Source organism: Pecten maximus, chromosome 7 (genome assembly GCF_902652985.1).
Source record: "Pecten maximus chromosome 7, xPecMax1.1, whole genome shotgun sequence".
Classification (NCBI taxonomy): domain Eukaryota; kingdom Metazoa; phylum Mollusca; class Bivalvia; order Pectinida; family Pectinidae; genus Pecten; species Pecten maximus.
This window is the reverse complement of record NC_047021.1, coordinates 43,719,988-43,747,553: the sequence shown is the minus strand read 5'-3', so window position 1 is coordinate 43,747,553 and position 27,566 is coordinate 43,719,988. Positions and strand designations below refer to the sequence as shown.

Genomic DNA, 27,566 nt, shown 5'->3' with positions numbered 1-27,566 from the left:
ATTGTTTAATTGTATCTGTGTTAAAAATGTATATTAATTCACAAACATATTTGTATGCATGTTTAATTTGTTATATGCAAAAATCAACTTGTATGACTAATAAAAGATTTTTAAAGTCTTGTGTCTGTTTTTACCTTTACTGGACTAAACATATATTAGTATCCAGTGTCACTAATAACTGTGGCAGCAATTCCAATGACTTCCTACCCGGTGAGCTAAAAACGGCCCTGGTTCCCGATTCATCAACGTTCCTTAGTTAGGGAAATTCTTTAACTTGAATTTAAAGGCACAAAACTGAAGTTAAAGAATTTCCATAAATTCTATGCTTTCCTCTGTAAAATCTGAAGTTAAGGAATAAGGAAATCCAAATGCCTTGCTTCAAATAATAGCGAAGATATCAACATCTGAGAGACGCTTGCTCCTTACGAAGATTTGCACTGAATTGAATGTCACCTTTATGACCTTTGACCCAATGGCCTTCAAAACATTGGATTTATCACAGAAAATTCTTTGGGATACCCTCGATTCTGAGAAAATCTATGTGGATGGGAATTCTGACAGTCAAAGGGACACATCGATTACTGAATAGCAAAATACAAATATAACACAACACTTCATTTCATTTTTCATGATCTAATAAAAGTATTTATTTCAAAATACACAATGAATATGGCTGACAACTTCACTAAAACAATTATTTAAGTAAAAATTGTATAGTGTTGTGATTTGTATTAACTAGTATAGCATATAGCAACGATAGTCATAATATTCAACTTTTTACATCATAACAAAAACAGGCTAAATGAAATGGAGGGTTGAAGCCTGTTTTTTAAGTCCACGACAGATTCAAATAATTGGTTTTGATATCTTTAAGATACAATTTTATTTTTCTACTGAACAGAGAAGGTAGTCCAAGAATATCAAGAAGAAACTAAGTAATAAATACTGAAGTCCTGTTTTCGCCACAAAATTTAATTTTATTATGTAATAATAATAAATTTATTATTTACGATTTTTTGAAAACGGACTGTGAACACAAATGACAAAGACTTATAATAAATATTGAGACGCCATTCAAGAAATAAATACCGGATAGTGTATTTCATCTCCAAAAATACCCTGAAACTGAGAAACATTTGTCAATTTCACATCTAGAAATCTACCTCATCAAACTTAAATTGATCTATCATCTCGTTTGAAATGTCTCTGATTTAAGACATTCTGTCAGAATTGATTTTAGCTGCTTTCAGTATAAAATATAAATATTTAAAAAAAAAAAAAAAAAAAAACATTTTCTTCTTTTTTCCTCCGATAATATTCTTTGGTAAACTTAACCTTAACCGAAGTCAAAAAAGACCAAATATGTATCAAATTTCAGGTTTTTTTTTTTTTTTATATTAAATGGATGGAAAATTCAATCTCAAATCTGATAAGGGACAATATGTGTATATTCAAAGTGATTACATGTCATGATAACATTATTAAATTATCTAGTTAAAAAATTCTTTGTGTACTCCCGAGCTGCCAAATGAGCATTTTTGATGTGATTTTGACTCCTGTAATTAGTGTATTAGTTAAAATGATAATTTGATTTACTATTTGAGCAGTGAAAATTAAACTTCAGTCAAGCTACTGTATGACATGAATACTTCTGTTGAAGTTCTCGCCTCAGAAACAGACATACATGAGTTATAGTTCAGGAAACGATAAACAATTTCATTAGTTTAAAAGCACCTGTAGACTGTAAAATTATTTTAACAGTAGCTGTACTCTTCGCAATAGATTTACGAAATACATCCATTTTAAAGCGTGCAACTTTTGCGCACTTTTTTGGAAACTCAATTTTCAAATTTCATATAAATATCTCTGTTCAACCGAGGCTGCTCGGTTGAACAAATCTGCTGAGTTTGTATTTCAATCAACATTCCAGGTACGATTTATCTACGTCATGTATGAAATTCATCAATTCAGATTTTCTCTGATAAACCTTTATCAAGTGGAGAAGACATTTAAAAGGGAAAATTGCATTCCATGGCATGAATACGGTTTAAATTTTATGATTTACTAAATCAAAAATTGAACGCCTATTCTACGGGAATCAGTTACGATTGTGATTGATGAGGTCGAGAAATTATGAACACGGGAACTTAAATAATTCCTTGGTGAATTTGACGAGGCAAATACTGGTATTTACATGAAAAATCATCCTGATTGATGAGAATGTGGGAATTTTTAGTTAGTAAGATATTAATATTTAATGATGGAGTATTTACATCATGGTCATACCTAATCAATGATTTACGTCATAGTCACAAAGTGAAACTGGAGCTGAAGTTTTTGAGAAGCATACCTGATTTCGACTACAAAAACTAACATTTTATCTAGGATTATTAGCAAAAGCAGATATTGATGAAAGTCTTTGGTGTAAAAACTATATAATATCATTTTTATAACACTATTCAATATTTTCTTTCTTTAATAACCTGCCATCATTTCCTCTAACAATATTTAACAAAACCAGTCCGTCTCTGGGCTGGCATTAACAGCACTATAAACGATGCACCATACCGGTCCAACGACGAGACAGAATCTGTATCTGTTTCACTCTTAAATCACTCTGTAGCAACAAAAGACATAAAAAAAAAATTGAGTAGCAGCCATTAAAAAAAATCAAGAAAAATCAACAAAAGAATAAGTTTCATTACTTTAACAAGAAAACAAATGAAATATTCCTTAACAAGAATACAGACACGAAAATACAGGTTTATAATATAACTATGCCATTGTTCCTTATTATTGCAATGTTTCTTCAAGAGGAGAATGAAACAGATTTTATAGTAAAACAAGCCCTGACAGTGAACAAAAGAAATATACAAAATCAGATTTCTTTTTCGATATATTTTGAATCTGATTTGTTTAAAGGGTATTTTTTCCAGAGTAGATAACACTCTAGACTCTTTACCAATATGCAAATGTAGAATTTACCATTTTAGTTTTATGACTTGACCATAGCTATGAAAAAAAAAAAAAAAAATTCCGAACAGCAGTACTCAAATATGATTGAGCAATGACCAGACACAATACTGGAAATGTAATTATGAAAACAAATACAGGAAATAATTATGGTCGCACCATTCGTTAAAATACCAATTAGAATTCTTGTAACAGATCCTTGACATTCAGATCTAAGCTTAGTTACCAGGGGTAAAGTTTCAATTATTGATTTATTGAGAAAATGTCAAGACACAATCTGTATAATTGGTAACATAATCCGATACATTAATTTTCATCTTAACAAAATGGACTTCGTCCGCTTTTAAAGGGACAAGGTTTTTAAGTATCACAACAGGGGGAAGGAGCCTCCAAAAATATTGCATGTGACACACTATTGCTTGTGATTTTTCTCAATTAAATTTATTTTAAAAATGAAACATTTATTTTTCTGATTTTTTTTTATCGGTCTTAACATGTCACAAAAATATCTTATCATTGTGTCTTGAGAACAACAGCTAATCAGTCAATCCATTTATGTGATCGAGGGAAAGTTCAAACAAACAAATGACTCAATAATGATAATGGTACAAATATAAGATAATTCTATCTGCAGAGAACTATTACATTCATGTATATATATTAAAGACAAAAATATTTAAGTATTGAAAATATGACATCTAAATTTCTAAACAAGATGGAGACAATTCAATGGCAGAATGAGATATCTTTGATATATGTGTTTGTACAAAATGGATGACAAGATGGATGAAATATTTACAAATGAAAAATTATGACGAATGAACTATTTTTCAAAATGCCTATTATTACAAGAATAATGGCTTTCTTTATCCTTGACGTTCATTTTCTTCTTCTGTCTTTATTTTCTTGATGGGACCAATGCCTTGTAACTGCTGTCTCCTGTAAAACAAACAAATTCTCCTTCAGTCATCAAGGTAACATACACCCTTAAGAACAACTTTTTTTTTTTGTCCAGGGTGAATTAACTATATATAGATGGTAAGGTATAAAATCATTAACTTTCGTATTTCGTAACTTTCAAGTATTGTAAAAACCTTCCCCTATGCAGTCAAAACACCATTACCATAAAAAAAAAAAATCTTTTTAAATTTATCATAAATTTATTTACATTTATTAAATTACCCTGGAACCCAAACTTACTGGTAAATGTGAATGTCCAGTTAAATTTTGTGACATTTTTATGTAACAGAACTCATCACAGTAAAGACAATACTTACGCATCTCCTGCTGTCGCTGTGGCTGCAGGAAGAGTTCGTTTGACAGCAACCTTCGGACCTGCGGGACTCTGGGCATCTGTGAGTATAAATTCAGAACATTTCTGAAAGAACTCAATCTCATTGAAAGAATATATCCGAAATAAAAAAACAAATATGTTCAGTCGGTAGTAAAACACACTTCGAATTCTAGTTACAGTTGAGGCCTGTTGTAATATTACCAAAACACATGAGGTTATATTTTTTTATCACAATACGCCCACCTGACCACATTAACCATTATCCCATTATCTGACTTAATCATAGACATAGACCACCAAAGAAACTTCAAAAGAAAATGAGTAGGAACCAAAAATTCAAGTGTACAATATCAATTCAAAATACTTTTTGAACAAATGATTGCAATACTGGCTAAAAGTCAGTGTTTAAGCCTCATACAGTCTCCAGTCTGAAAGTCTGTGGTTAAGCCTCGTACAGACTCCAGTCTGAAAGTCTGTGTTTAAGCCCTGTACAGTCTCCAGTCTGAAAGTCTGTGTTTAAGCCCTGTACAGTCTCCAGTCTGAAAGCCTGTGGTTAAGCCTCATACAGTCTCCAGTCTGAAAGTCTGTGTTTAAATCCTCATACAGACTCCAGTCTGAAAGTCTGTTTAAGCCTCGTACAGTCTCCAGTCTGAAAGTCAGTGTTTAAGCCCTGTACAGTCTCCAGTCTGAAAGTCGGTGTTTAAGCCCTGTACAGTCTCCAGTCTGAAAGCCTGTGGTTAAGCCTCACACAGTCTCCAGTCTGAAAGTCGGTGTTTAAGCCTCATACAGTCTCCAGTCTGAAAGTCAGTGTTTTAGCCTCATACAGTCCCCAGCCTGAAAGCCTAGGGTTAAGCAGGACTTTTTCTCAGTGGTTTGGGAAGGGTCCTTTTTGTCTCATTTTGGGAAGAAAATTGGTGAATTAGGAAAGATTTTTTCAGGAGTAAACTGCAAATTTTTGGAATTTGGCTTTAAAATGAAATAAGTCCAATTGGGAATGGGGCCCATTAACGGCCCCCAGAAAGCCCTCAGAAAAAGCCCTGTTAAGCCTCATACAGTCTCCAGTCTGAAAGTCTGTGGTTAAATCCTCATACAGTCTCCAGTCTGAAAGTCAGTGTTTAAGCCTCATACAGTCTCCAGTCTGAAAGCCTGTGGTTAAGCCTCATACAGTCTCCAGTCTGAAGGTCAGTGTTTTAGCCTCATACAGTCTCCAGTCTGAAGGTCAGTGTTTAAGCCTCATACAGTCTCCAGTCTGAAAGCCTGTGGTTAAGCCTCATACAGTCTCCAGTCTGAAAGTCAGTGTTTAAGCCTCATACAGTCTCCAGTCTGAAAGCCTGTGGTTAAGCCTCATACAGTCTCCAGTCTGAAAGCCTGTGGTTAAGCCTCATACAGTCTCCAGTCTGAAAGTCTGTGGTTAAGCCTCATACAATCTCCAGTCTGAAAGTCAGTGTTTAAGCCTCATTAAGTCTCCAGTCTGAAAGTCTGTGGTTAAGCCTCATACAGTCTCCAGTCTGAAAGTCTGTGGTTAAGCCTCATACAATCTCCAGTCTGAAAGTCAGTGTTTTAGCCTCATACAGTCTCCAGTCTGAAAGTCAGTGTTTAAGCCTCATACAGTCTCCAGTCTGGAAGTCTGTGGTTAAGCCTCATACAGTCTCCAGTCTGAAACTCAGTGTTTAAGCCTCGTTCAGTCCCCGGCCTTGAACAGTCGTCTAATATCATGTCTCACCTTGCAACCACCGAACTTGTGTAGCTGGTCCATATCCCTTCTCATTCCTGGCAGCAATTCGGAAGATGATGGCTGGTTTAGTTGTGTAGTCGATGTGCGCTGAAGCAAGACTGGCCGTAGTTACAGTACACGTGGGAAGAGGGCCGCAGTATACTCGTACAAATGCCAACTGGGCCGGCGTCCCAGGCTTCTGGTCGGCTTGTGATGCGGCATTACGCACGGCAAGGTAGACAGAATACTCTGTGATTCGACCGGCTGTGTTCTGTGGGGGCTCCCACGACAGATGGGCACCTTCCGCACTCTGGTCAAACAGACGAAACACAACATGCAACAATCGACAGAGCACAGATTCTCCACCAATTACCAGAGAAGAATATATATATATAAAGTGGATCTTCACGAGAATCTGAGAAAACTTTACAGAATTTAAGAAAACTTCGAACGAAATCTGGAAAGATGTTGAGTTTAAGCTTACATTACCATGCACTATCTTATAGATAAGTTCATTTACTGTTTACCATAGAGTATTTCAAATTACATTGTATATTGATGTATATATAGAGACTATGCTAACAAAGTTCAAAAGTAGCATATTTCAAAACTGATGACTCTCAAGATTTTTTTCTTTCTGGAAGATTCTACGACATATAAATCATTTCGTCCAATATTAGTACATCATATTTATCATATTTATCTTTTTCAAATCATCGCTATAATTCTTAATAAAATTCCTATTTCACTTATGAAATATATCATTTTAATTTTTCATCCTTTTATCTGAATTCCTTGACGGAGACTTTTATGACCATTGTTCTCTGGTTATAGGTATTGTTGTATATCAGTGTATATATGGTATATATAAAGGTTAGTATATCAGTACATATAAAGGTTAATATAGTAGAATTTGAAAGATACATGCATTTGGTTCATAGTAGAAACAAACCCCTCAACCAGAAATGAAGTAGGGTACTAGAAGAATTACAATATTTATCCTCAAATAAGCCCCCTCCCCTAGAGTCTAGTTTATTTTGTTTAATTTCCTAACAGCCAGGGTCATTTAAGGACGTGCCAGGATTGGAGGTGGAGGAAAGCCGGAGTACCCAGAGAAAAACCACCGGCCTACGGTCAGTACCAAGCAAATGCCCCACTTTGGTTTCAAACCCGCAACCAGAGGTGGAGGGCTAGTCATAAAGTGTCAGGACACCTTAACCATTGCACCACAACAGCCCCTCCCTAAGAGTAGAAGTTAAATACTGTATTTATCCTCAAATAAGCCCCTCCCCTGGTGTGAAACTTAGTGCTGTATCTATCCTCAAATAAATATATATATAAATAAATAAATATATCTTCTAATGTAAAAGCTCAGTAGTTAAGTTTTTGGGAGGGCTTATTTGAGAACCAATTGAAACTAAAATTGAGGATGCTGCAAAAATGAAGACAGGGGATTATTTGTGGATAAATATGTTTGCTATATAGCCGACAGTGTGAGGTCAAGGTCACAGTGACCTACAGCAGTGCACTGCACATCGGCTTTAGGTGATGCAAGCATCCTCCAATTTCTTCAACAGTTAAGAAGTTATGGCCCGGACAAGAAATTATTAGAAAAAGTACCGGTTCTACAGCAGTGCTAACACAATATGTCCCCCCTTCATTCGACAAAATAACTGCCAAGCAAGATCTGCTTTTGGATATTTTTCTTTTGCCTTCTTCAACTTCTACAAAATTGGTCCTTACAGGTGATTGATGTGATATGACTGGTGAAATATCCAAGAACATTTATTATAGAGTCAATTTGACTACCTGTTGTACCAAACACTCTACAAAAACTTTTTTTTTTTATCCAAAGAATTTCTTCTGAAGATATCTTGTGTTTTTTTCAGGAAATATTTCACCAAAAATTCCAATATTAATTCTTCTTAAAGCATCACACAGCATATTACAAATTTTGAAGGAATAAATCAATGATTTGAACGGAGTTTGTTGAAGTGTTAGAAATGTCAGATTTGAAAGGGTTAGCATATATCATAGCAGTGTTTCAATATTGTGGCAAAAGTTGCAAAAAATTTGTTAAAAAAGATGACTTGCAGTTATAATAGATATACAACTTCAAAATTTTCAAAGCAGAAAATGAGTTTACTGTATCGGAATAGATTAGACACTATCGATTCAATTTCAAGTGTCAAAACTTTGGTTATTTGACTGGAATGCAGTGCTAGAGATTAGTAGAGGCATGTTTTTCAGTGACACAGGATTAATTGAAATACAGTGCTGCAGATTTTCTTCAGGGGTGTAAAATTCCACTAGCAGAGGCACAATGCAAATGTTTTTTATTGATCAATTGTAAAATACACTTTTCGTTCTCAAAATGCTCCCTCACCTAGTGGAAAAGTATAGTGTTCAACTTTGGAGAAAGCTTATTTGAAAATCACATTTAGCTTACTGTTCTGAAATGAGTGATTCTGAGAAATGCAGAAAATGGCTTATTTCCTCTAAAATAAATAAAAAAAATTGAAAAAAATTTTTTTAGAAAAGAAAAAAAAACATAAAAAGATTTTTTGTGTGAACACAACCGCATTGAGTTTCATTAAACATTTGCCATGTGCCTTCCGAGTGAAAGTTTTCACTCCAGTGAAAGGTAGATTATGATGTGAAGGTTAGTATAATTCCCAAAAATGGGAGATAACTCTAAATCGTTCCTCACTTTTAAGCCCACCTTGCTGATCTTGATGGCAGATGGGGCACCAGGGTAGCCGGGCAGGCAGGTTTTAAATGCTGAGATCTCGCTGAAAGTTCCACGACCGCAGGCGTTTATTCCCGCCACGCGGAATTTGTACGCAGTTCCTGGGAGGAGCTCTTGCTTTTTGAGAACACTATGGTCAGGTATGCTTACAACATCAATATCCTAAATAAAAAAATAAATAAAAAAAAAATAAAAAACAATCTTATTGAACAGAATAAGCTTGGTTCAATCTTCCATTGAAATATTTCTGTTTTGTTTTTTTAGGATTAAAATGTAATTTTTTAGAATACAACTTTTACTACGGCATAAACAACAATGACTTCCATAGTCAGTTCTTGTTGTCACATAATTACTTACATCTTCATGAATTCATGATGAAAATTTTAGAATTTTAGATATTGAACATTCACAAATGTGGGGAAAAACATTTCCAAAATACTGAATTCAGTGTTAATATTGAAGTCTTTTGTCCATGTGCAAGTGAAATTCATTTCTTAAATTCTCAATTCTTAATTTCAGTTAAAATGAATCAAAATATAACAAATAATCTTAAGTCTTTCTGCACTGGGAAAAATGACATCAAAGGGCCATAACTCTGTTAACCCTCAATATTTTGTCATCAAAATACCCTAAAAGTGAAAGTAAGATAAGCCCAGGATTTAGCTTCATTGACAAACGACAAAGTACCTGCTTAGTATTGACGACATCGCCGTTGCCCTGTACATTGTCCGACGATAGATAATAATGAGCCACGACACAGGATGTGCCCTTAATGATTCCAACGTCGTACCATTGATGAGCGTCTTTCTTCACCGGTGTCGTCGGCATCTTGACAGATGGACTTTCTATCTTATTCTCCTTCAAATCAATATTTAAATTATAGAAATTAAGACTTAGCAAGCACACCATTTTTCTTCTTCAAATTCTAGGAATATTATATACAATTAAAACAGACTTGATGAAAATGTTATTTTTATTGTATTTTCAATTCCAGATATTCACATAATAGCATTTGACAGGATATGTCAGCCTAATATTTCAGGGATAGTCATATAATATCTTTTGGAATAAGACAAGGTTTTGATTTTTAATCATTTGTAGTTGTTTTGAATTTAGATAATTCGGGTAATTCTCAAACTTTTGCCTATATCCAACCCCCCCCCCCCAAATTTTTTTTTTTAAATACTGACTGAATTTAGTATCAATATATACTTGTACCAATCAGATTAAACATTGCATAGTAAAATCCTCCGTAGACAGTTTCAATAATATTTTTTAAAGTTGGTCCAATCACCAACAGTGACCGATATGACCTCAATGTAGGACTGACCTGTTTGAGATCGGCCTCTGCCTTAATTCCAATAATTCCCGGTTCCACCTTGACCTGGGGGGCTACCGGACTGGCTGAGGAAATAGCCGCACTGGCCAAAGTAGCCAAAGGATCTGAGAAGGAAAGAACGTCAGATGTCATCATCTTGTGTTTAAAATTATCGTTCAATATACATTTCTGACAAAGGGCAATTATAATCGATTAAAAACAAGGCTAGACTGTGGTAGATTTTATACATTACTTAAAGTTATGTACTTCATTATCACTCTCAAAAAAAAAAGAGTTCCTTATTTTATATTTATTTAAAGCCAATAAATAATTCACATCCTGAAAAATTCCTTTGTGCTCCGCCTCTTTATTTCAAAAAAATTTCGGCCTTTTCAGCCATTATCAGGGAATCGAACCTCAGTTGCCTAGGGTAAAGTTAAGTGCCTTAAAACTGCTTTGCATACTCTTGACCACGGTAAAACTTCATACACTACAGATAAGCTTTATCTTACCTGACACAGAGTTAGCGACTGCGGCCAGGGCATCCATTCCAGCGAGAGTATTTGCAGCAGCAGCAGTGGCCAGGGATGCTGCGTTGGTTCCCTGGGATACTGACGACAGGACACCCAAGGGGCTGGTGTCAAGGATAGGGGTTGGTGCAGGCAGAGACAACGCCGCTGCGTTTGAAAGTGTGTCCATCGGCTCCTCTTTAGGCTCTTCACTGGGAGGGGCCTGTAGCAGCTGGGCGGGAGGCATGGGTGATGCTGCCGTGATTGAGGTGTCCATTGCTTCAGGTTTTGTGTCCGACTCTTGGAGTAGAGCAGCTGGTAAATGTTCTGGTACGTTCACGGTGGACGCGTCTAGAGCAGCCTGGCTCATTGATGTTGACGTTTCCATTGCTGACTGGCTTAGTGTTGGTGTGATGATTGCTGGTTCTGTTGCTTCGGGCAGTGGAGCAGCGATGTCCTGTACTGGACAGTTTTGGCCATCCAAACTAATGCCAGTCATTTGCGAAGGCGGAACATCTCCTAAATTACTCTGGCTTTCCAAACTTACTCCTGCCATTTGTGTCGATTCTGGAGTTTGTGTTGGTGGATCATCACCTGGGCAGTTGTGGCCGTCAGTGCAAACACCTGTCGTTTGTGTAGGTGGATCATCACCTGGGCAGTTATGGCCGTCAGTGCAAACACCTGTCGTTTGTGTAGGTGGATCATCACCTGGGCAGTTATGGCCGTCAGTGCAAACACCTGTCGTTTGTGTTGGTGGATCATCACCTGGGCAGTTGTGGCCATCTGTGCAAACACCTGTCGTTTGTGTTGGTGGATCATCACCTGGGCAGTTATGACCATCAGTGCAGACACCTGTCGTTTGTGTAGGTGGATCATCACCAGGGCAATTATGGCCATCTGTGCAAACACCTGATGTTTGTGTTGGTGGATCATCACCTGGGCAGTTATGGCCATCTGTGCAAACACCTGTCGTTTGTGTTGGTGGATCATCACCTGGGCAGTTATGGCCATCTGTGCAAACACCTGTCGTTTGTGTTGGTGGATCATCACCTGGGCAGTTATGGCCATCTGTGCAAACACCTGTCGTTTGTGTTGGTGGATCATCACCTGGGCAGTTATGGCCATCTGTGCAAACACCTGTCGTTTGTGGTGGTTCATCTCCGGGACAATTATGACCATCAGTACAAACACCTGTCGTTTGTGGTGGTTCGTCTCCGGGACAATTATGACCATCAGTACAAACACCTGTCGTTTGTGGTGGTTCGTCTCCGGGACAATTATGTCCATCCGTACAAACACCTGTCGTTTTTGGTGGTTCGTCTCCGGGACAATTATGACCATCAGTACAAACACCTGTCGTTTGCGGTGGTTCATCCCCGGGACAATTATGACCATCAGTACAAACACCTGTTGTTTGTGGTGGTTCGTCTCCGGGACAATTATGTCCATCCGTACAAACACCTGTCGTTTTTGGTGGTTCGTCTCCCGGACAATTATGACCATCCGTACATACACCTGTCGTTTGTGGTGGTTCGTCTCCGGGACAATTATGTCCATCTGTACATACACCTGTCGTTTGTGGTGGTTCGTCTCCGGGACAATTATGACCATCAGTACAAGGCGTTTGTTGGACTGACCTAACTACTGGGTTGGTTGCCATTGGCTGAGAGATTATAATTGGACTTGCTGCCACTTGAGTGGCACTCTGAGGTGCCGCCGGGGTGATGGTTATCTGGACTGGTTTCTGAGCTCCAGGCACAGCACTAGCTGCGACTGCCTGAGTTGTCATGGTTACTGGTGCATGAGAGATGGATGGCTGGGCAATGAGGGAGATCGTCGGAGTGGAAGGCGTGGCACTAGGGGTGGTAGTGGTGTAAAGAAGACTGGTGGCCGCTGTGGTGGCTGAAGCCAGGGCTGCAGGGGATGCAGTTATAGTCTTCAGAACTGTGCCGCCAAGCTGACTTGCTGTAAGACAGGAAATGACATCACATATCACCATGGTTACATGTAAATAATTTTACAATGTTTAGCTGATTTAAGTCTCGCATTGTAAACTTTTTAAAAAAAATGTTATATCTTTTGCATATGCAAATGACATATTACTGTAGATCTTGTCCAAGGCCAAATAAAATTAATGTTTTGTTTCACAGGTTGGACACAGGTATACTAATACAAAAGAAAAGAAACTTATAGGTACAAAGCAAAAATGACGAACCAGAATATAATGTTTTCAGCAAATTTGATAATTGTAAAAATTATCTAGTATGTTTCAGTTCTTTGGGTTTTTTAACCTGTTTTTAGAGATTAATTTCAAATTGGTGAGAAAATTCTTTAATACATACCATTGGATGAAACAATATTGACCATGGGTTTGGCTGCTATGGGAGACATGGTCGCTGACACAACTTGAGGAGCCCCTGTGATGTTGAGGGCACCGGCTGAGGACACCGGTAGGGTGGTCACTGTCAATGGTTTACCTCCTGTATAAAACGACAGAAATCGTGAGGAAAAACAACAAACGTCACCATTACAACTCAACCAACAACAACTGCACTTATGTCTCGAAGTTTTTTTCTCTTCATTACTACTTGAAATAAATAAGCATTCTGAGAGCATTGCTAAAGAAATACATGTCTCCTACCGCCCCGCCCCCTTCACACCCTAAAAATATTAAGTGACTTTGAACTTGACCCAAAAACCCTGAAACTTGAACTTGTCAGAAACATTATGGTCAATTATCATTGTGTGAAGTTTGATAAAAAATCCCTCGAGGAATGAAGCTTCTAGAGAGCAGACAAATTTTGGTGTTAAGCATGTACATACGTACAAGAGTCACGGAGAGAAAACCTATAGTCCCCTGGTTTTACAAGTAGGGGTCTGATAACTAATGAATGGCATTTCAAACTTTTTTTTTTTATCGCTAGTGATGTACAGTAAAACTTGCTAATATCAAATTCCACGGGATCATAGGAAATTTTTATATTAAGGTTGAGCCAAATGTAGGGATTTAATCTTCTTTGTAATAAGCAGAAATTTATGTTCATCATATAATTATTACTTCATCATCATCGTCCCTATACTAATAGCTGAAAACTGGTAATCGATGATTGGTGTGGTGGATTCTGAAGGTCTGATTGACAGAATGGTTTGATCTAAGATGAGTCAGTGGACATTGCTTGACCAGTAATGGTCAGTGCTTTAAATTCTGGTCAAGCTGACAGCAACTGAACGTAGCCGGACCAGCATGCACAGAAAATATTTCTTTTGTTTTACAACGAGTCAATCTTACCTGCAGTGAGGGTGGACATTCCTTGACCAACGCTGGTCTGGGGACTGACCACTATGAATTGTGTATTCCCTGTTCCCCCTCCGATCTTTGGCACTGATGTAATTATTTTGGTTGGGGTTGAGTGAAGCCCTCCAGTGGATCCCTTGGGGGCTGCAATGACGATGGTCTTCTGACCAGCCTGTGTGGTGATGGTAGCCGAGCCAGAGCGTGCCATCGACAGCATTGAAGAGGGGATGGTCTTGATAATAGTTTTAGTTACTCCTGTCTGAAATTTTACATCAAAGTTCATGTGATGTTAACACATAAATTTTTAACAAGAGGCCCAGAGGGCCTGTATCGCTCACCTGGTTTCATGAGATATGAAACAAGAATGATGCTTAAGTATATTTGTTGCTGGTATTGCTATGTCAATATATATCATAAGCATTTTATATGGGTACATGTACATTGGTTTTATTTTAATACTAAAGATGCCAAAAGGTACATTAATCCATGAAATGAAATTGACTTTTGGCGCGACCCCATAGGGATGCTACCACACAAATGTGAGTGATATCCATTGCTTCGTTTCAGAGAAGATCTTGTTTAGACCAATTGGCCCCTTTTGACCCTGCCCTCTGCCCCCTGGGGGTCAGCTCCTTCCTTTATACAATTTTGAATCCCTACCCCAATAGGATGCTAATAGTCAAATATGAGCTGTTTCAGAGAAGTTGTTCATATCAATTTAGCCAAATTGACCCCTTTTGACCCAGCCCCTCGGCCTCCAGGGGGTCGGCCCCATCATTTGTACAATTTTGAATCCTTAACCAAAGTGAATGCTACCAGTCACATATTAAAGATATCCATTGCTTATTTTCAGAGAAAAAGTTGTTTATATCAATTTTGCCAAAATAACCCCTTTTGGCCCCGCCTCTTAGGTCCCCTGGGGTCAGCCCTGTCATTTGTACAATTTTGAATCCCTACCCTAGGGGGTTGCTACCAGGCAAATATGAGTGATATCCATTGCTTAGTTTCAGAGAAGAAGTCGTTAATATCAATATAGCTATATTGACCCATTTTTGCCTCGCCTCGCAGGCCCCTAGGGGGTCAGAACCACCATTTGTACAACTTTGAATCCCCACCCCATAGTGATTGCTTCCAGGCAAATAGGAGCAATATCCTTTGCTCAGTTTCAGAGAAGAAGTCGCGTATATCAATACAGCCAAATTGACCCCTTTTGACGCCGCCCCTCAGGCCCCTTGGGGGTCAGTCCTGTCATTTGTACAATTTTGAATCCCTACTCTAGGGGGTTGCTACCAGGCAAATATGAGTGATATCCATTGCTTAGTTTCAGAGAAGAAGTTGTTTATATCAATTTAGCCGAATTGACCCCTTTTGGTCCCGCCCCACAGCCCCCAGGGAGGTAGACCCCACCATTTGTACAATTTTGAAACCCTACCCCAAAGGGATTCTCACAGTCAAAATTGAGCAATATATATTGCTTAGTTTCAGATGAGAAGTTGTTCATATCAATTTAGCCAAATTGACCCCTCTTGGCCCCGCCCCTCAGGCCCCCCGGGGGTCAGCCACACCATTTGTACAATTTTGAATCCCCACCCCATAGTGTTGCTACCAGGCAAATATGAGCGATATCGTTTGTTCGGTTTCAGAGAAGAAGTTGTTTTTATAAATATAGCCCAAATGACCACATTTGGCCCGCCCTTCCGGCCCCTGGGGGTCAGCCCCATCATTTGTACAATTTTGAATCCCCACCCCATAGTGTTGCTACCAGGCAAATATGAGCGATATCCATTGCTCGGTTCCAGAGAAGAAGTCGTTAATATCAATATAGCTATATTGACCCATTTTTGCCTCGCCCCTCAGGCCCCTAGGGGGTCAGCACCACCATTTGTACAATTTTGAGTCCCCACTCCATAGTGATGCTTCCAGACAAATAGGAGCAATATCCTTTGCTCGGTTTCAGAGAAGAAGTCGTTTATATCAATATAGCCAAATTGACCCCTTTTGGCCCCGCCCCTCAGGCCCCTGGGGGTCAGCACCACCATTTGTACAATTTTGAATCCCCACCCCATAGTGATACTTTCAGACAAATAGGAGCAATATCCATTGCTCGGTTTGAGAGAAGAAGTCGTTTATATCAATGTAGCCAAATTGACCACTTTTGGCCCCGCCCCTCAGGCCCCTGGGGGGTCAGCCCCATCATTTGTACAATTTTGAGTCCCCTACCCATAGGGATGCTTCTGACCAAATTTGGTCAAATTCTGATCAGTGGTTATGAAGAAGAAGTCAATTGTTGACGGACGGACGGACGGACGGACGACAGACGACGGACGACGGACGCCACGGTATGGCATAAGCTCACCTTGGTCCTTCGGACCAGGTGAGCTAACAAATTACAGCGCACATCTATCAGGGGTCCAAACTATAGTTTAACAAAATTGAACTTATTTTCTTTTCTACAGAGCAATGACAATAATTAGGAGATTTTAAGAATAACTGTAAATGTAATTTATTTGGGGCACTCAAATTTTTGTGCATTTCAAAATCTTAACAAATCAGCGCATTGACGAATTAGCATGCCAAAATAATTTTTATATAAAAACAGTATATAGAAAGTACAATTAGCGCCATAATCATCTAGCGTATTGCTTCTTGCGCGCGAAAAGGCGCTAAAAAAAGTTTACCACTAAAATATGCATGTTTACAGTATAATAACTTTATCAAAATGTTTTTTGTTGGTAAGAAAGTATAAAATACAAATTGATATACATTACTATTGTTCACAGCATCAGAATCATGTTTTTTTTGGTCATAACTCACAAAGTAGAAGATAAGAATCGTTCAAAAAAGTAACAGGATCATTGTAATGGTATATTGACTAATACCCGAGTTCATACACTACAAATTTCAAAGCATTTTGTCACAATAAGTTTTTTTTCTTTATAAATGCTTATGTGAATCTTACCCGTGTGGCCGTGCCCTGGGGTTGGACACTACTAATGCCGAGTATAGTCGAGGGAGTCTGGCCTGCCTGGCTTGTCGTGAGGATAGCGGTCGGTTTACCTGTTCCCCCTCCCTGTGTTGTCACCAGTTTTACAATAGTGGCTCCTTGTGGCAGTGGACCTTTTGTCTATAACATCAGGAATGAGGAAATTTGAGATACAGACATATTGTATGTTGATTGACAATCAACTCTTATATCAACAAGAGGCCCATGGGCCTTAACGGTCATCTGACTCTAAAGACCCTTATACTACTGTAGTATGCATTCTCTGTAGCAAGTACTGTGGCACTGTTGGCCATTGCGCCCATCTTAGATTTTGGATCAACCCAAATGATCATTTCTGGTAAGAGCTGAACTCCACTGGTGAAATTTGAGAAGTTTCAAATAGGTGTTGTTAAGGAAAACCATGATTGCGCAAACATGTTACAAAATGGCCGCTGTGGCTGCCATGTCAAGTTTTTACGAGGCCGAAAAATAACAACACTTTGTTGGCTCTCCTTCCTTAACATCCTCACCGATTTCCAGCTCAATGGCACTGGAGAAGAAGTTTAATTGTGTTTTTTAAGATGGCTGCCATCTTGGATTTCTGACTGACCCGAAAAATAAAAACACTTAAGTCAAGACCATCTCAAAATTATTCCAGGCAAGTTTCAGCGCAATCCCACCAGTGGAACTTGAGAAGAAGTTTGAAATGTGAAAAGTTTATGCACGACGACAGACGAACCACAATGACTATAGGTCATCCTGACCCTTTGGGTCAGATGACCTAAAACGTCAAGATGTTATGCAAATTGTACAGACATGTCACTTTCAAAAAAACTCCATCAGAAAGTCTCATTTCAGAACTTTAGCGACTAACATCGGTTGATAAAGGTTTCTTATCCAGTTCTCCAATGGACCATGTCAAAAATCAAATTCACAGAATATTTTCCCCTTTGTCCAGGGGTATAAAAAGACATTCGTTTCATCTGTCTCTTTGAACATATATTAGAGTGTAAGAATTCAAATAAATCATCCAGGCATATTTGGATATTTTTAAGAAATTTTTATAATGTTTTTTATTTTTCTCTGAATATCTAATGACCCCCTGGCATGACCTCAGCCGTCTGATACCTACTGTAGCGACCTGCATGCCCTGGTTGGTTTTGACGAGGGTAACAATCTGAGGTTGACCGGTGGTGTTGCCGGCCCCAGCCTTGTGTACGGTGATAATCTGCTTGCCACCAATTGTTTGTTGGATGCTGCCAGGTGTCTTCAGAATCGTAGACCCGGGGGTGGCCACACGTACCGTCTGCGTAGCTAGGAAGAAAGAGAAGATCGTCAAATTTTGAAGTTAAGTGAATGCCTTGAAAATCAGGAAGAATTCTTAGATGTTTTAATGTTTTGAAGAAAACCTATGGTAATTAGGAAGTTTTCAGCAAAAATATGGATAAAAATTTGCCGGAAACTCCGAAATAGGAACATCAGCTCGACACCAATTAACAAAGATCTCGTAACGATCAGGAACAATGTAATTTAATATATACATCAGTTAACTTCCACCATTAATATTACAACTGCAGAAATAATTCAATATTTTATACATATTCTAACAGTTCATGAAACTCTTGATTCTGCAAATGTTTAGTAGAAAATCTCTGACAAAATATCAGTGGAATACAATACCTAGTTTTCCAGGGACTGGTGTGACCTTGACCCCTTGTGGTGTGACGATTGTTGGGGTCACGACCTTAATGCCTGATACAGGTGTCGTTGTGGTACTGGATGTACCAGGAATTTTCTGGGTGGCGGCTGCAGCAGCGGCCAAAGCAGCTATCCCGGTCATCTGTCCACCACCCTACGGACACAAAATGGACATATCACCTTCAGTATAATTTTTCAATGTAAAATTTTCACAACCAATCAACATTTCAAATAATATCAAATCATTTTTTTTTTCATTTAAGATGCTACATTGCCAACAAAAGAACTAATACAATTAATTTGAAAACAAGAAAAGGCTGTTGTATACTTTTATAAAATACTAAAACTTACCCAGCTTATGATATTACCACCCTCAAAAGCTTGAGATTCTATTTTAAGGTTTTAAATTCAAAGTAAGTAAATAATTAAATCCTGAAGAAATCCTATTGTACTCTTCCTCTGTATTTGGTTTACTATAACTTTCAAGATATTAATTTTTTTTTTATGTTTGTGTTAGATTTCAATACCATGGATGCCATTTTAAACGTTTTACTGGCACGCAGTTCATACACCATCGGCGATGAAGGATCTTTAAGTCGCTGCCTCCTAAACACTGTCTGTTAGCAAAATGCTTACAGAAGTCGAAGTCAAAACTCCAAGTAAGCAAACACAAACATAACCTTCAACCTTTCAAAGAGAAAAATCGGGTACATTACAGATGTTTAGAAAAGTTACCGTAGAGACAACAGTCGGGACTCTCTGGCCAGCCTGAGTGACATTAACAACTTGTGGAGTAGCGACGCGGATGTTACTGGTTGGCGTCATGGTAATTGGCGTCTTTTGGCGAGCTGCGACAGCAGTAACTGTAGATAAACATGGCGATAGTTAAAATAGACATTTCGGAGAATTCACTGTGGAGAAGTTATCAGTTCAATGTCAAACCTGTCATCTTCTCACTGAAAAATCAATGATAAAATCTGTACAGGGATGAAAAAAACAGGTCTTTCAAAATAATTCCCCACACTATACTGAAACAACCATTTTTAGGATAAAGCTAATGTGCTTTTGAATTTTTAATTTCAAGGGTCCAGAAAACAGAGAAGATGCTGAAAACTGTTTTGAAATGTATCTTACAGAGAGTATCACGGAAAAGCAATACAAAAATTAACTGTGGCCTTGATACAATAGACAATATTACTGTATAAGAAACAAAGTTCACATTGGACTAATATCCGAGTAAACAGAATTTTATCAAAGGGAGGTAAATCATTACACTATATTTATCACTCCAAGTGTAATCATTGCATTTTTATAAGTTTGTATTAAACATGAAAATTTACAAAAATCTAAATTACTTAAATAACCGAAGACAGAAAGTTGAAATAGAGGTTATTCAAAATCGTTTTTTTTCTTGTTTTAAAATGGGATTGCATATTGAGTTCCTAAGAGATTTTCAAGATGGCCGTCATTCTTGGATGTTTGACACAACATGAGCAACTCTTTTTGTCAGGATCTGTAACGAATAAAGCTTTATTGAAATCCTTTCAGAAGTTGAATTCCCAAGAAATTTTATAATGTAATTTACTAAAAGCCTAGGTCACATTTTGAAAATATAGCCTAACATACTCAGAATGATATTGATAAGCTAAAACTATGGCCAATAATGAAAGTATGAGTAGGATAAAGTATCTGGACACAGGTGGAAGTCAGAGAAAGTTTATGTTACTGAAGTACATTGAAGTGTATTAACAAATTTTATTCAACGGCCTAAGATAGACCATAATTGTTCACTTAAACCTTGGGTTCAGCAGGTCTGAAAAAAGTTATTACCATAAGTCGACGAAACATGAATATCTTACGAATACAGAAAGCTTGCCTGATAGCCATAATGTAAAAAAGCATTTGTCAGTCAAAAGTTAGTAAAATGTTGATCCTTTAAAGCTGAAAAATCGGGACATATATAAGACAACACGTGGAAAGCTTGCCATGAAATAAGCCGAGCAGTAAATACATGATATAAATACATAACGATGATATAAATCAACTGATACTGTTCAGCAATAATGGTCATTAGCAAATCCATAATTGATTATCACTTATAATCATAAAGGTTTCCCAACTTGTAACTCTATTACAATCGGTAAAAGCTAAATAAAATACTTGGTTCTTAGACCATTTTTTCTAAAAAATAGAAGAGGAAAGGAGTTAAAACAAATATAAACATGGATTTTTTTTTTAATTTTTTAATTTTTTTCCAAACCAATCATTATCCATTTTCATACAAACTTCTTCGAAACGTAGGAAACAATGATATATCATGATTCTTTGTTTTTGTTTCACTTACATGAAAATGTGGTGTAATTTTATAGTTAAATATAATGAATATTACAGGAAAAAGGTTTGATGGTATTCAACCAGGATGAGATTAAAGCAGATGAGGGGCGACTTGAGAACAAAGTATTTTTTTTTTTCTATTCCTAAAAAATACAGTTGCAAATATATTACATCAGTTTTTGTAAATTTAACACAAAAAGATGTTTATATACTGCCTGGGAAATATCTATATGATGGAAAATAACGATAAAATATCTGATTATCGTCCCAAAACTAATGTGCAACAGACTTTTAATTAAAAATCCTGGATATGATAATGGTCACACTACAATAACAGAAAATGATAAGCTTTAATGGTAGAACAAGTTTCACTGGATACAAAATATTAATCATTTAAATTCAATCCATCTGTATCAATAAATACACACAATGACAGAACTTAACATTAGGATATTTTTTTCTGTTTATCTGATTTTTTCCCCCCAGGAACATCAAACATTCACAAGGATCAACACAGGAATAATTGTTTACATTTGGGATTGGTTTCAGAGTTAATATAAACAGCTGCAAAATAAAACGACATTCAAAAATGGCATCACAACATGAAACAGGATTAGTCTAAAGGCTGTGTAAAATAACAAGACGACCACATAAAAAAAAAGAAAAAGAAAAAAAAAGCAGGATGACATAAGACCACATTCATTATATACTAAAGTGTGCTGCTTCAATGATGAGCTGTTTTAACGAAGCAGGCATAATCACATATGCATTAGATAGCTTAAAAAAAAAATTCAACCTTTTTAAATTTTAATCCAGACCACACAAATCTTTATTGCAAAATGTCATACCAGCACCTAAAATCAGGCTATGGCAAGACAATTTTTTTCCCAGCAAAAAAAAAAAAAAAACAAATCGCAAGAAAATGAAGCCACCACATGATAAATACAATATTGATGCTCCGAGAAAACAAAAAGGGGGAGTTCACATCCATACACCCAACTAGGTATGCATTTCATGCATGCAAATGAGGATTAGAGGGTCTACCTCGGATTGTCTGCGGGGAGTTGATCGCCACAGAACCCAGGGCTGAAGCCCCCGCAACAGATCGGATCTGGGTTATTCCTAATACAGAAAAGCACAGAAAATGTCAAGATATGATTGACGGAAGAGAAACTAGGACATTCTGTCTCCGTCCAAAAATGTGTGTAATTAATGGTAGCCCCTCAGACCAAAGCTATGCTGAAATATTTCTGGGCTATGATAGAAGAGTTTGGCTTGATTTATGAAAGAAATGATAAAAACACAGAATTCGGACAAATAGACCGAGTACAACTGATTTCACTTATAAATTGACAGCACCAGCTTTATTATATAACTTCCAGAGCCTCGCCACTATAAAATAATATCACAGTCAAAAGAATATAAACATATGTAATTATTTACTTTGAAGAAATAGGCAGGTGCCAGTATTTTTTGTTTTTTTTTTGTACAGATATAGGCCTAAGCTGTCCATCAAATGTTGAAAAATATCTAAACTTTTTCAAAATTTAAACACCATCTTAAAATTGGTATCGGAAAATTAAACATATCTATTACAAGAAAATTTCTCAATTAGATAATTATCACATTGCTGGTTCAATTCCTGTGTTTTACCGTAATATATCGGAGAAAGTAACTTTGAAATGTCCGAACAAAGATAAAACCGAACATTTTCAACACCATAACAAACAAGTTTCAGAGCACAGTTCGATTAGTCTAAACGTCTTCTTTGTTGGGGGTTTATATGAACTGTTGGGCTAACTTACCATGTGTGGGGGTCCTGATGATGTTTGGAGTGGTAGGCGAGGCAATGGCCTTCACCAAGGGGTTGGTCTGGGGAACAGCTGTAGGGGTCATGGCCTGAGCTGGGGGCAGGTCATATTTCTGAAGCTGTAGGAGGTATGCATCGGCTGTTGGTACGCCTCCCCAGCACACCTCAAGAGTATTGGTGCTGGCTCGGACCAGCTGGACCCGAGATGGCGCCGGCGGCTTCTCTACGGAAGTAAAATAATGATCGTTGATATTTAACATAATGTAATATAATAATTATAACAGAACTGTTAATCAGTGTAATAATACTTATTGTATAATGTTTTGTTATTACACATGTAATATGACCAAGCAGAGCCGTGAATGGCTTAAGGTCGTCATTCTTTTAACTGTGTCATATGCCTTTTGACTTTATCGAAGATCGAGATTTTGAGTAAAAATATTTTTGATTTTGTATTGAACTCATAAAATGCTGTTGTCAAGAATAAATGCAAATATATGTAACGTTATGTAATCAACAAAATATTATTTATACAGTTGTCTCCCTTTCATGCAAGATCTATGAAACTGTGGTTAAAATTAAAAAAAAAATTAAAACTTGTTTGTAAATCTCAAAACCATGTAAGATGGCGTTATATGTGATTTAATAAACTTTCTCAACTCAACTTGCAAGATTATGATTATTAAATCCATTATATATAGGGCAATTCTAAATATTTCCTCTACTATTGATGAAAGTGTCGGGAAACATCAATTGCATACACTTTTCAAACCAAGGAACTGCGTTAATAAATACCTGTTTCGAGAAACCAGAGATCCTTGAAACACACCTGAAACAGAAATATACCTTTTCAATGAACAATATACACAAATCTAGATTGCAGGAGGACGTGTTATTTTAGTAGTAGCTGGTGGCTGTCTCACTGAACAAAATACACGAGACTTGTGGCATGCCATCCAGTGCAAGTAGGTTGAAGCAACTGCACAACCTGGCTCAGTCCAGTCCGTTTCTCAGCTTCCATGAGAAACAAACCGAAACAGTTTAGGGGTGTTGAACCATGCACCTCAGATCTTCACCTGAGAATACGCTAGCTAACACTATCACCAACCTTTTCGTGACCTAATTGGGAGAGAAAATGTCACTGAGAATGGAAATGTTTAAAACACTTTCATTTTATATTGTCATTAAAGTCACGACAAGCACCAGATATATTGAATAAAGAGGTCCTCATCACTTATAGATAGATGTAAATATTTACATGAACGAAAGAAAAAAATTCCTTAATATAACATCACTATGAGTTTAATACATACTTTGCATAATTATTACAGTAAAACTTTAAAAGTTCCATTATTTGGGATAAATTATCAAATTTTTGATATCTTGATTTGCTTACTTGATTGTTCCAAGCTTTCCTGTAGCCGTCTCGCCCACTCCAGATGTAGAGACGAGAATGGATTGAAACAGAACAGTGACCGGCCCGAGCACGCGGCAGGGCATCTTCAAACACTTCCATGGCTAACGGTTCCCACATCATTGAGTCTGCAAGCAGAAATAGAACTTAAATTGGTATGATGAATTTCATAATTATATTGAATATGGTGCTGTTGAGTTTTAGTAAAAAAATTATTTCAAATTTTCTATGAATCTTATTTTTTCCCTTGAAAAATCCTGACTGCATCAACTTGAATAACTTGCCATTCAATTTTAGCAGAAGTTTTATTTTAGATTTCCTATGATTTTTTTTCTCTTGAAAAATATTGGTTGCATCAAAATTCCTTTAATGAAACTATTTTTCTGCTATTTGTAATGAAGTTCTATTTCATCTGATAAAATGGAAACTTGGGATGCTCAAATGCAGCTCGACGAAAAGAGGTGGATATCGAAATTGATGTCTTGTTACTGTGACAACAAAGATGAGTAAACCCAGTACCTAGATTGAGGGAGGCTAGCGTGTTTGTACACTTCCATTCCTTTTCATGTGTAGCGACTTTGACATCATCCATCACCAATGGAACCCATCCACCAAACACGAACATTCGATTTCCGATTACCGTGGATGAGTGTAGACTTCTCGGGAGAGGGGCGACTCCCTGAACCACTGGCTTCGTCCATGTGTAAGTGTCTGAAATGTATCGAGAACATGTGTTCTAAAACTTCACGTGTCAAGGCCAGATGGCTAGTACATCTGGTGTAATAGAAGAGGAAAATCGAACGACTAGACAGGGACTCGAACCCAGGACCTCCAATCTCTAACCATTTGAGCCATCAGCCCAGTGCAGTTCTGCTACACTAGATATTTTTGAAGTGTAAATCATCATTCTAATTTTTTTAGCTGAGGAAAATGCATTGACTAGACTAGTACTCGAACCCAGAACCTCCAATCTCTAACCATTTGAGCTATCAGCCCAGTGCAGTTCTGCTACACTAGATATTTTTGAAGTGTAAATCATCATTCTAATTTTTTTTTTATGTGTGTAAAAATTTGAAATACTCATACCTATATCAAGTTGCCACAGGTCTCCCAGACGACAGCCACTCATGCCACCGTAGATGATAAGACGTGGCCGCTTGCCGTCTTTCTCTGCGTACCCTACACAGGTATGCGACTCCCTAGGAGGTGGGGGCTGACCAATCGTTACTGGTAAATCCCATGACAGGGCATAGGAGTTTGGCTTGAGCTCCAACACATACAGATCATTTAGATATCTGCAATAGATATATATATATTGTAATATTTTTTCAGCATTCCTGAATGTGATAATCGATTTCAACTGGTAGAAAAAATAATATTCTTTCAATTGAAATTGTTAGTCATTTAAAATGTTTCCAAAAATCAACTTTTACATTGTTTGCTTTCTCATTTCAGTGAAATATAATTTTATTAAATCAAAACTATCTCATAAAATAATAGTATCTGAAAACAAGCAAACATTGATTTAGTTTGTGTCTTGTATTGACAATTGATTTTCCCCTCACCTTGGAATATTATTTTTTGGGTCTTCGCTGTCATTGGCCAAACCCCCAAACAGGTATCCACTGTTTCCTAGTAGAGTAAAGCAATGTCCTGAAAAAAAAAAGTTTTAGGTTATTTATGGTAAGGCAACAGCTCGACAAAGCTGACGATGAGATTACAAAAAGTTGGGAAAATTTTTTTTCCATTTTTTTTCATCATTCATTCCTTGTTAATTGGTTATTGAAAAAATGAAAATAATCATCATCATGCTCAAATCAGTCAAAAATGGACAAGAAATTTTCATCAAACATAATGTAGATTCCTTAAAATATTTTACCCAATCTTGGACAGGGTGGAGCCCCATTCTTTGGAGGTTTCGGTTTCAGTCTTTTCCATTCCCAACGACTGGCCTGGAGTTCATACAGCTCATTAGAGTATTTTCCATACTCTACCATTCCACCAAATACCAGGATTCTGGTACCATCACAAATGAAGCCATATGCAGCGCAACCTGGTGGTATGTCTCCCCGTACTGCTGGCACAAACCATTGGTTGGTGGCTAAAAATAAAATAAAATTTAAAAAAAAATTCAACACTTATTTTGACAGTGATGATACGCGAGACATCAATTTTTGCACAAACTTAAAAGATCAAAAACATGAATACCAAGCATAAATGAATACTTCTTCAGCAGTGTTTGGCTACCAAAATCTAAACCAAGGAAGACATTAGTTATAAGCATATGTATTTTTCTTTTCACTTTTCGCAGTATTTCTGATAATAATGTAAGATGAGAACAAAAATTCCTTACAAAAAAAAAGATACATTTGAGTTGATTTGCCCATTTTTTAAGGAAGTTTGTAATTAACACCCTCCCGATAAAAAAAACACTTTATGATATACTTGGTATATATATACTTTTTTTGGCCTGATGCAAGTCTTTTTTTAATTATTTGGTTAGCTTCAAAAAGGGGTGGATGGGGTTGGCTTGAAAGAGTTTATTTCACAATATCATTCACTTCATACATTCATTAAAAAAGTAACTACTATGGAAGGTAAGAGAAGACACCATCTGTGAGTTATCGTTCTTAGCAAAGCGATGTGATGGCGCTTCCATTTGAGTAAATTAGCATAATTTATATTTTTCTTTATAACTCACAATACTTTTACCATGAATTAATTTCAGCCACAAATAATTTAATGGAAAATACCAAAATAGTTTAAATTAAAAAATTCATGCCACATTTTATCAAATTTTGTAAATCTCGTATCTCGGTTTTCTGCAATGGCCGCTAACCGGCCGCCATCTTGGCTTCTTTCCCTTAGCGTCTAAAATCGGCGAACAAGTAAACTGAAAGTTAAAACGCACAGGGGAAAACCAGCGTCTTTCAATAAAATTAAAGGATACAAATTAAGTGTTTTTACATTCAATTAAAATATTTTTTGGATCTAAAGCCTAACAGCAATGATTATTTACATCGTTTGTGACAGTAGGGCGCCGCCATATTGGATCTTTCGGAACTAGCAAAACAAACACAAAATTCACCAAGAAAAAGGGTTTACAATTGGTTTTATGTGCAAAGACTGTCCTCTTAATCATTATAATACATATACTTTAATTTTTCGATGATGCTTCAATTTATTTCACTGTCAAATTTAGAAAATAAAGGTGGCGCCAATGTTTGACATTTCGTTTAGTAATGGCGGCCATCCTAGAGAATAATAACAAACCCACCTGTGTTGTAAACGTGTAGCTCGTCAACGATTCCTTCATTTCCACCACCAAACACGACCATTAATTCCTTGATTGCAACTGCCCGATGTCCGTGCCGAGGTCGTGGACATGGCCCAGAAACGTTGGTAAGGCGCTTCCATTTCAAGATGGGTGCCGCCATCTTTGTTTTACCCACAATGCTGGTGCTATGCGCATACT

At 37.2% G+C, this 27,566-nt stretch overlaps 1 protein-coding gene across 5 annotated transcripts; it reads right to left on the bottom strand.

The window, feature by feature from the left end:
* Positions 1-617: 617 nt before the first annotated feature.
* Positions 618-27,566, bottom strand: LOC117330932 (host cell factor 1-like). 5 transcript variants are annotated; one of them, XM_033889503.1, is made up of 23 exons: positions 27,369-27,566; positions 25,971-26,192; positions 25,657-25,744; positions 25,178-25,386; positions 24,611-24,802; positions 24,074-24,219; positions 23,473-23,506; positions 22,673-22,900; positions 21,912-21,989; positions 19,269-19,396; positions 18,516-18,687; positions 17,968-18,149; positions 16,812-16,976; positions 13,847-14,111; positions 12,900-13,037; positions 11,323-12,522; positions 10,561-11,151; positions 10,061-10,173; positions 9,418-9,588; positions 8,692-8,892; positions 5,991-6,291; positions 4,251-4,326; positions 618-3,912 (listed from the first exon to the last, which is right to left on the bottom strand). In XM_033889503.1, the coding sequence occupies exons 1-23, from the start codon at positions 27,526-27,528 to the stop codon at positions 3,840-3,842; spliced, it is 5,133 nt and encodes a 1,710-aa protein (XP_033745394.1). In that variant the 5' UTR covers positions 27,529-27,566; the 3' UTR covers positions 618-3,839. The 5 variants fall into 5 exon arrangements, with proteins under 5 accessions (XP_033745394.1, XP_033745395.1, XP_033745391.1 ...); XM_033889504.1 differs by having other exon boundaries at positions 10,561-11,895; positions 12,166-12,522; positions 27,369-27,565; XM_033889500.1 differs by having other exon boundaries at positions 10,561-12,522.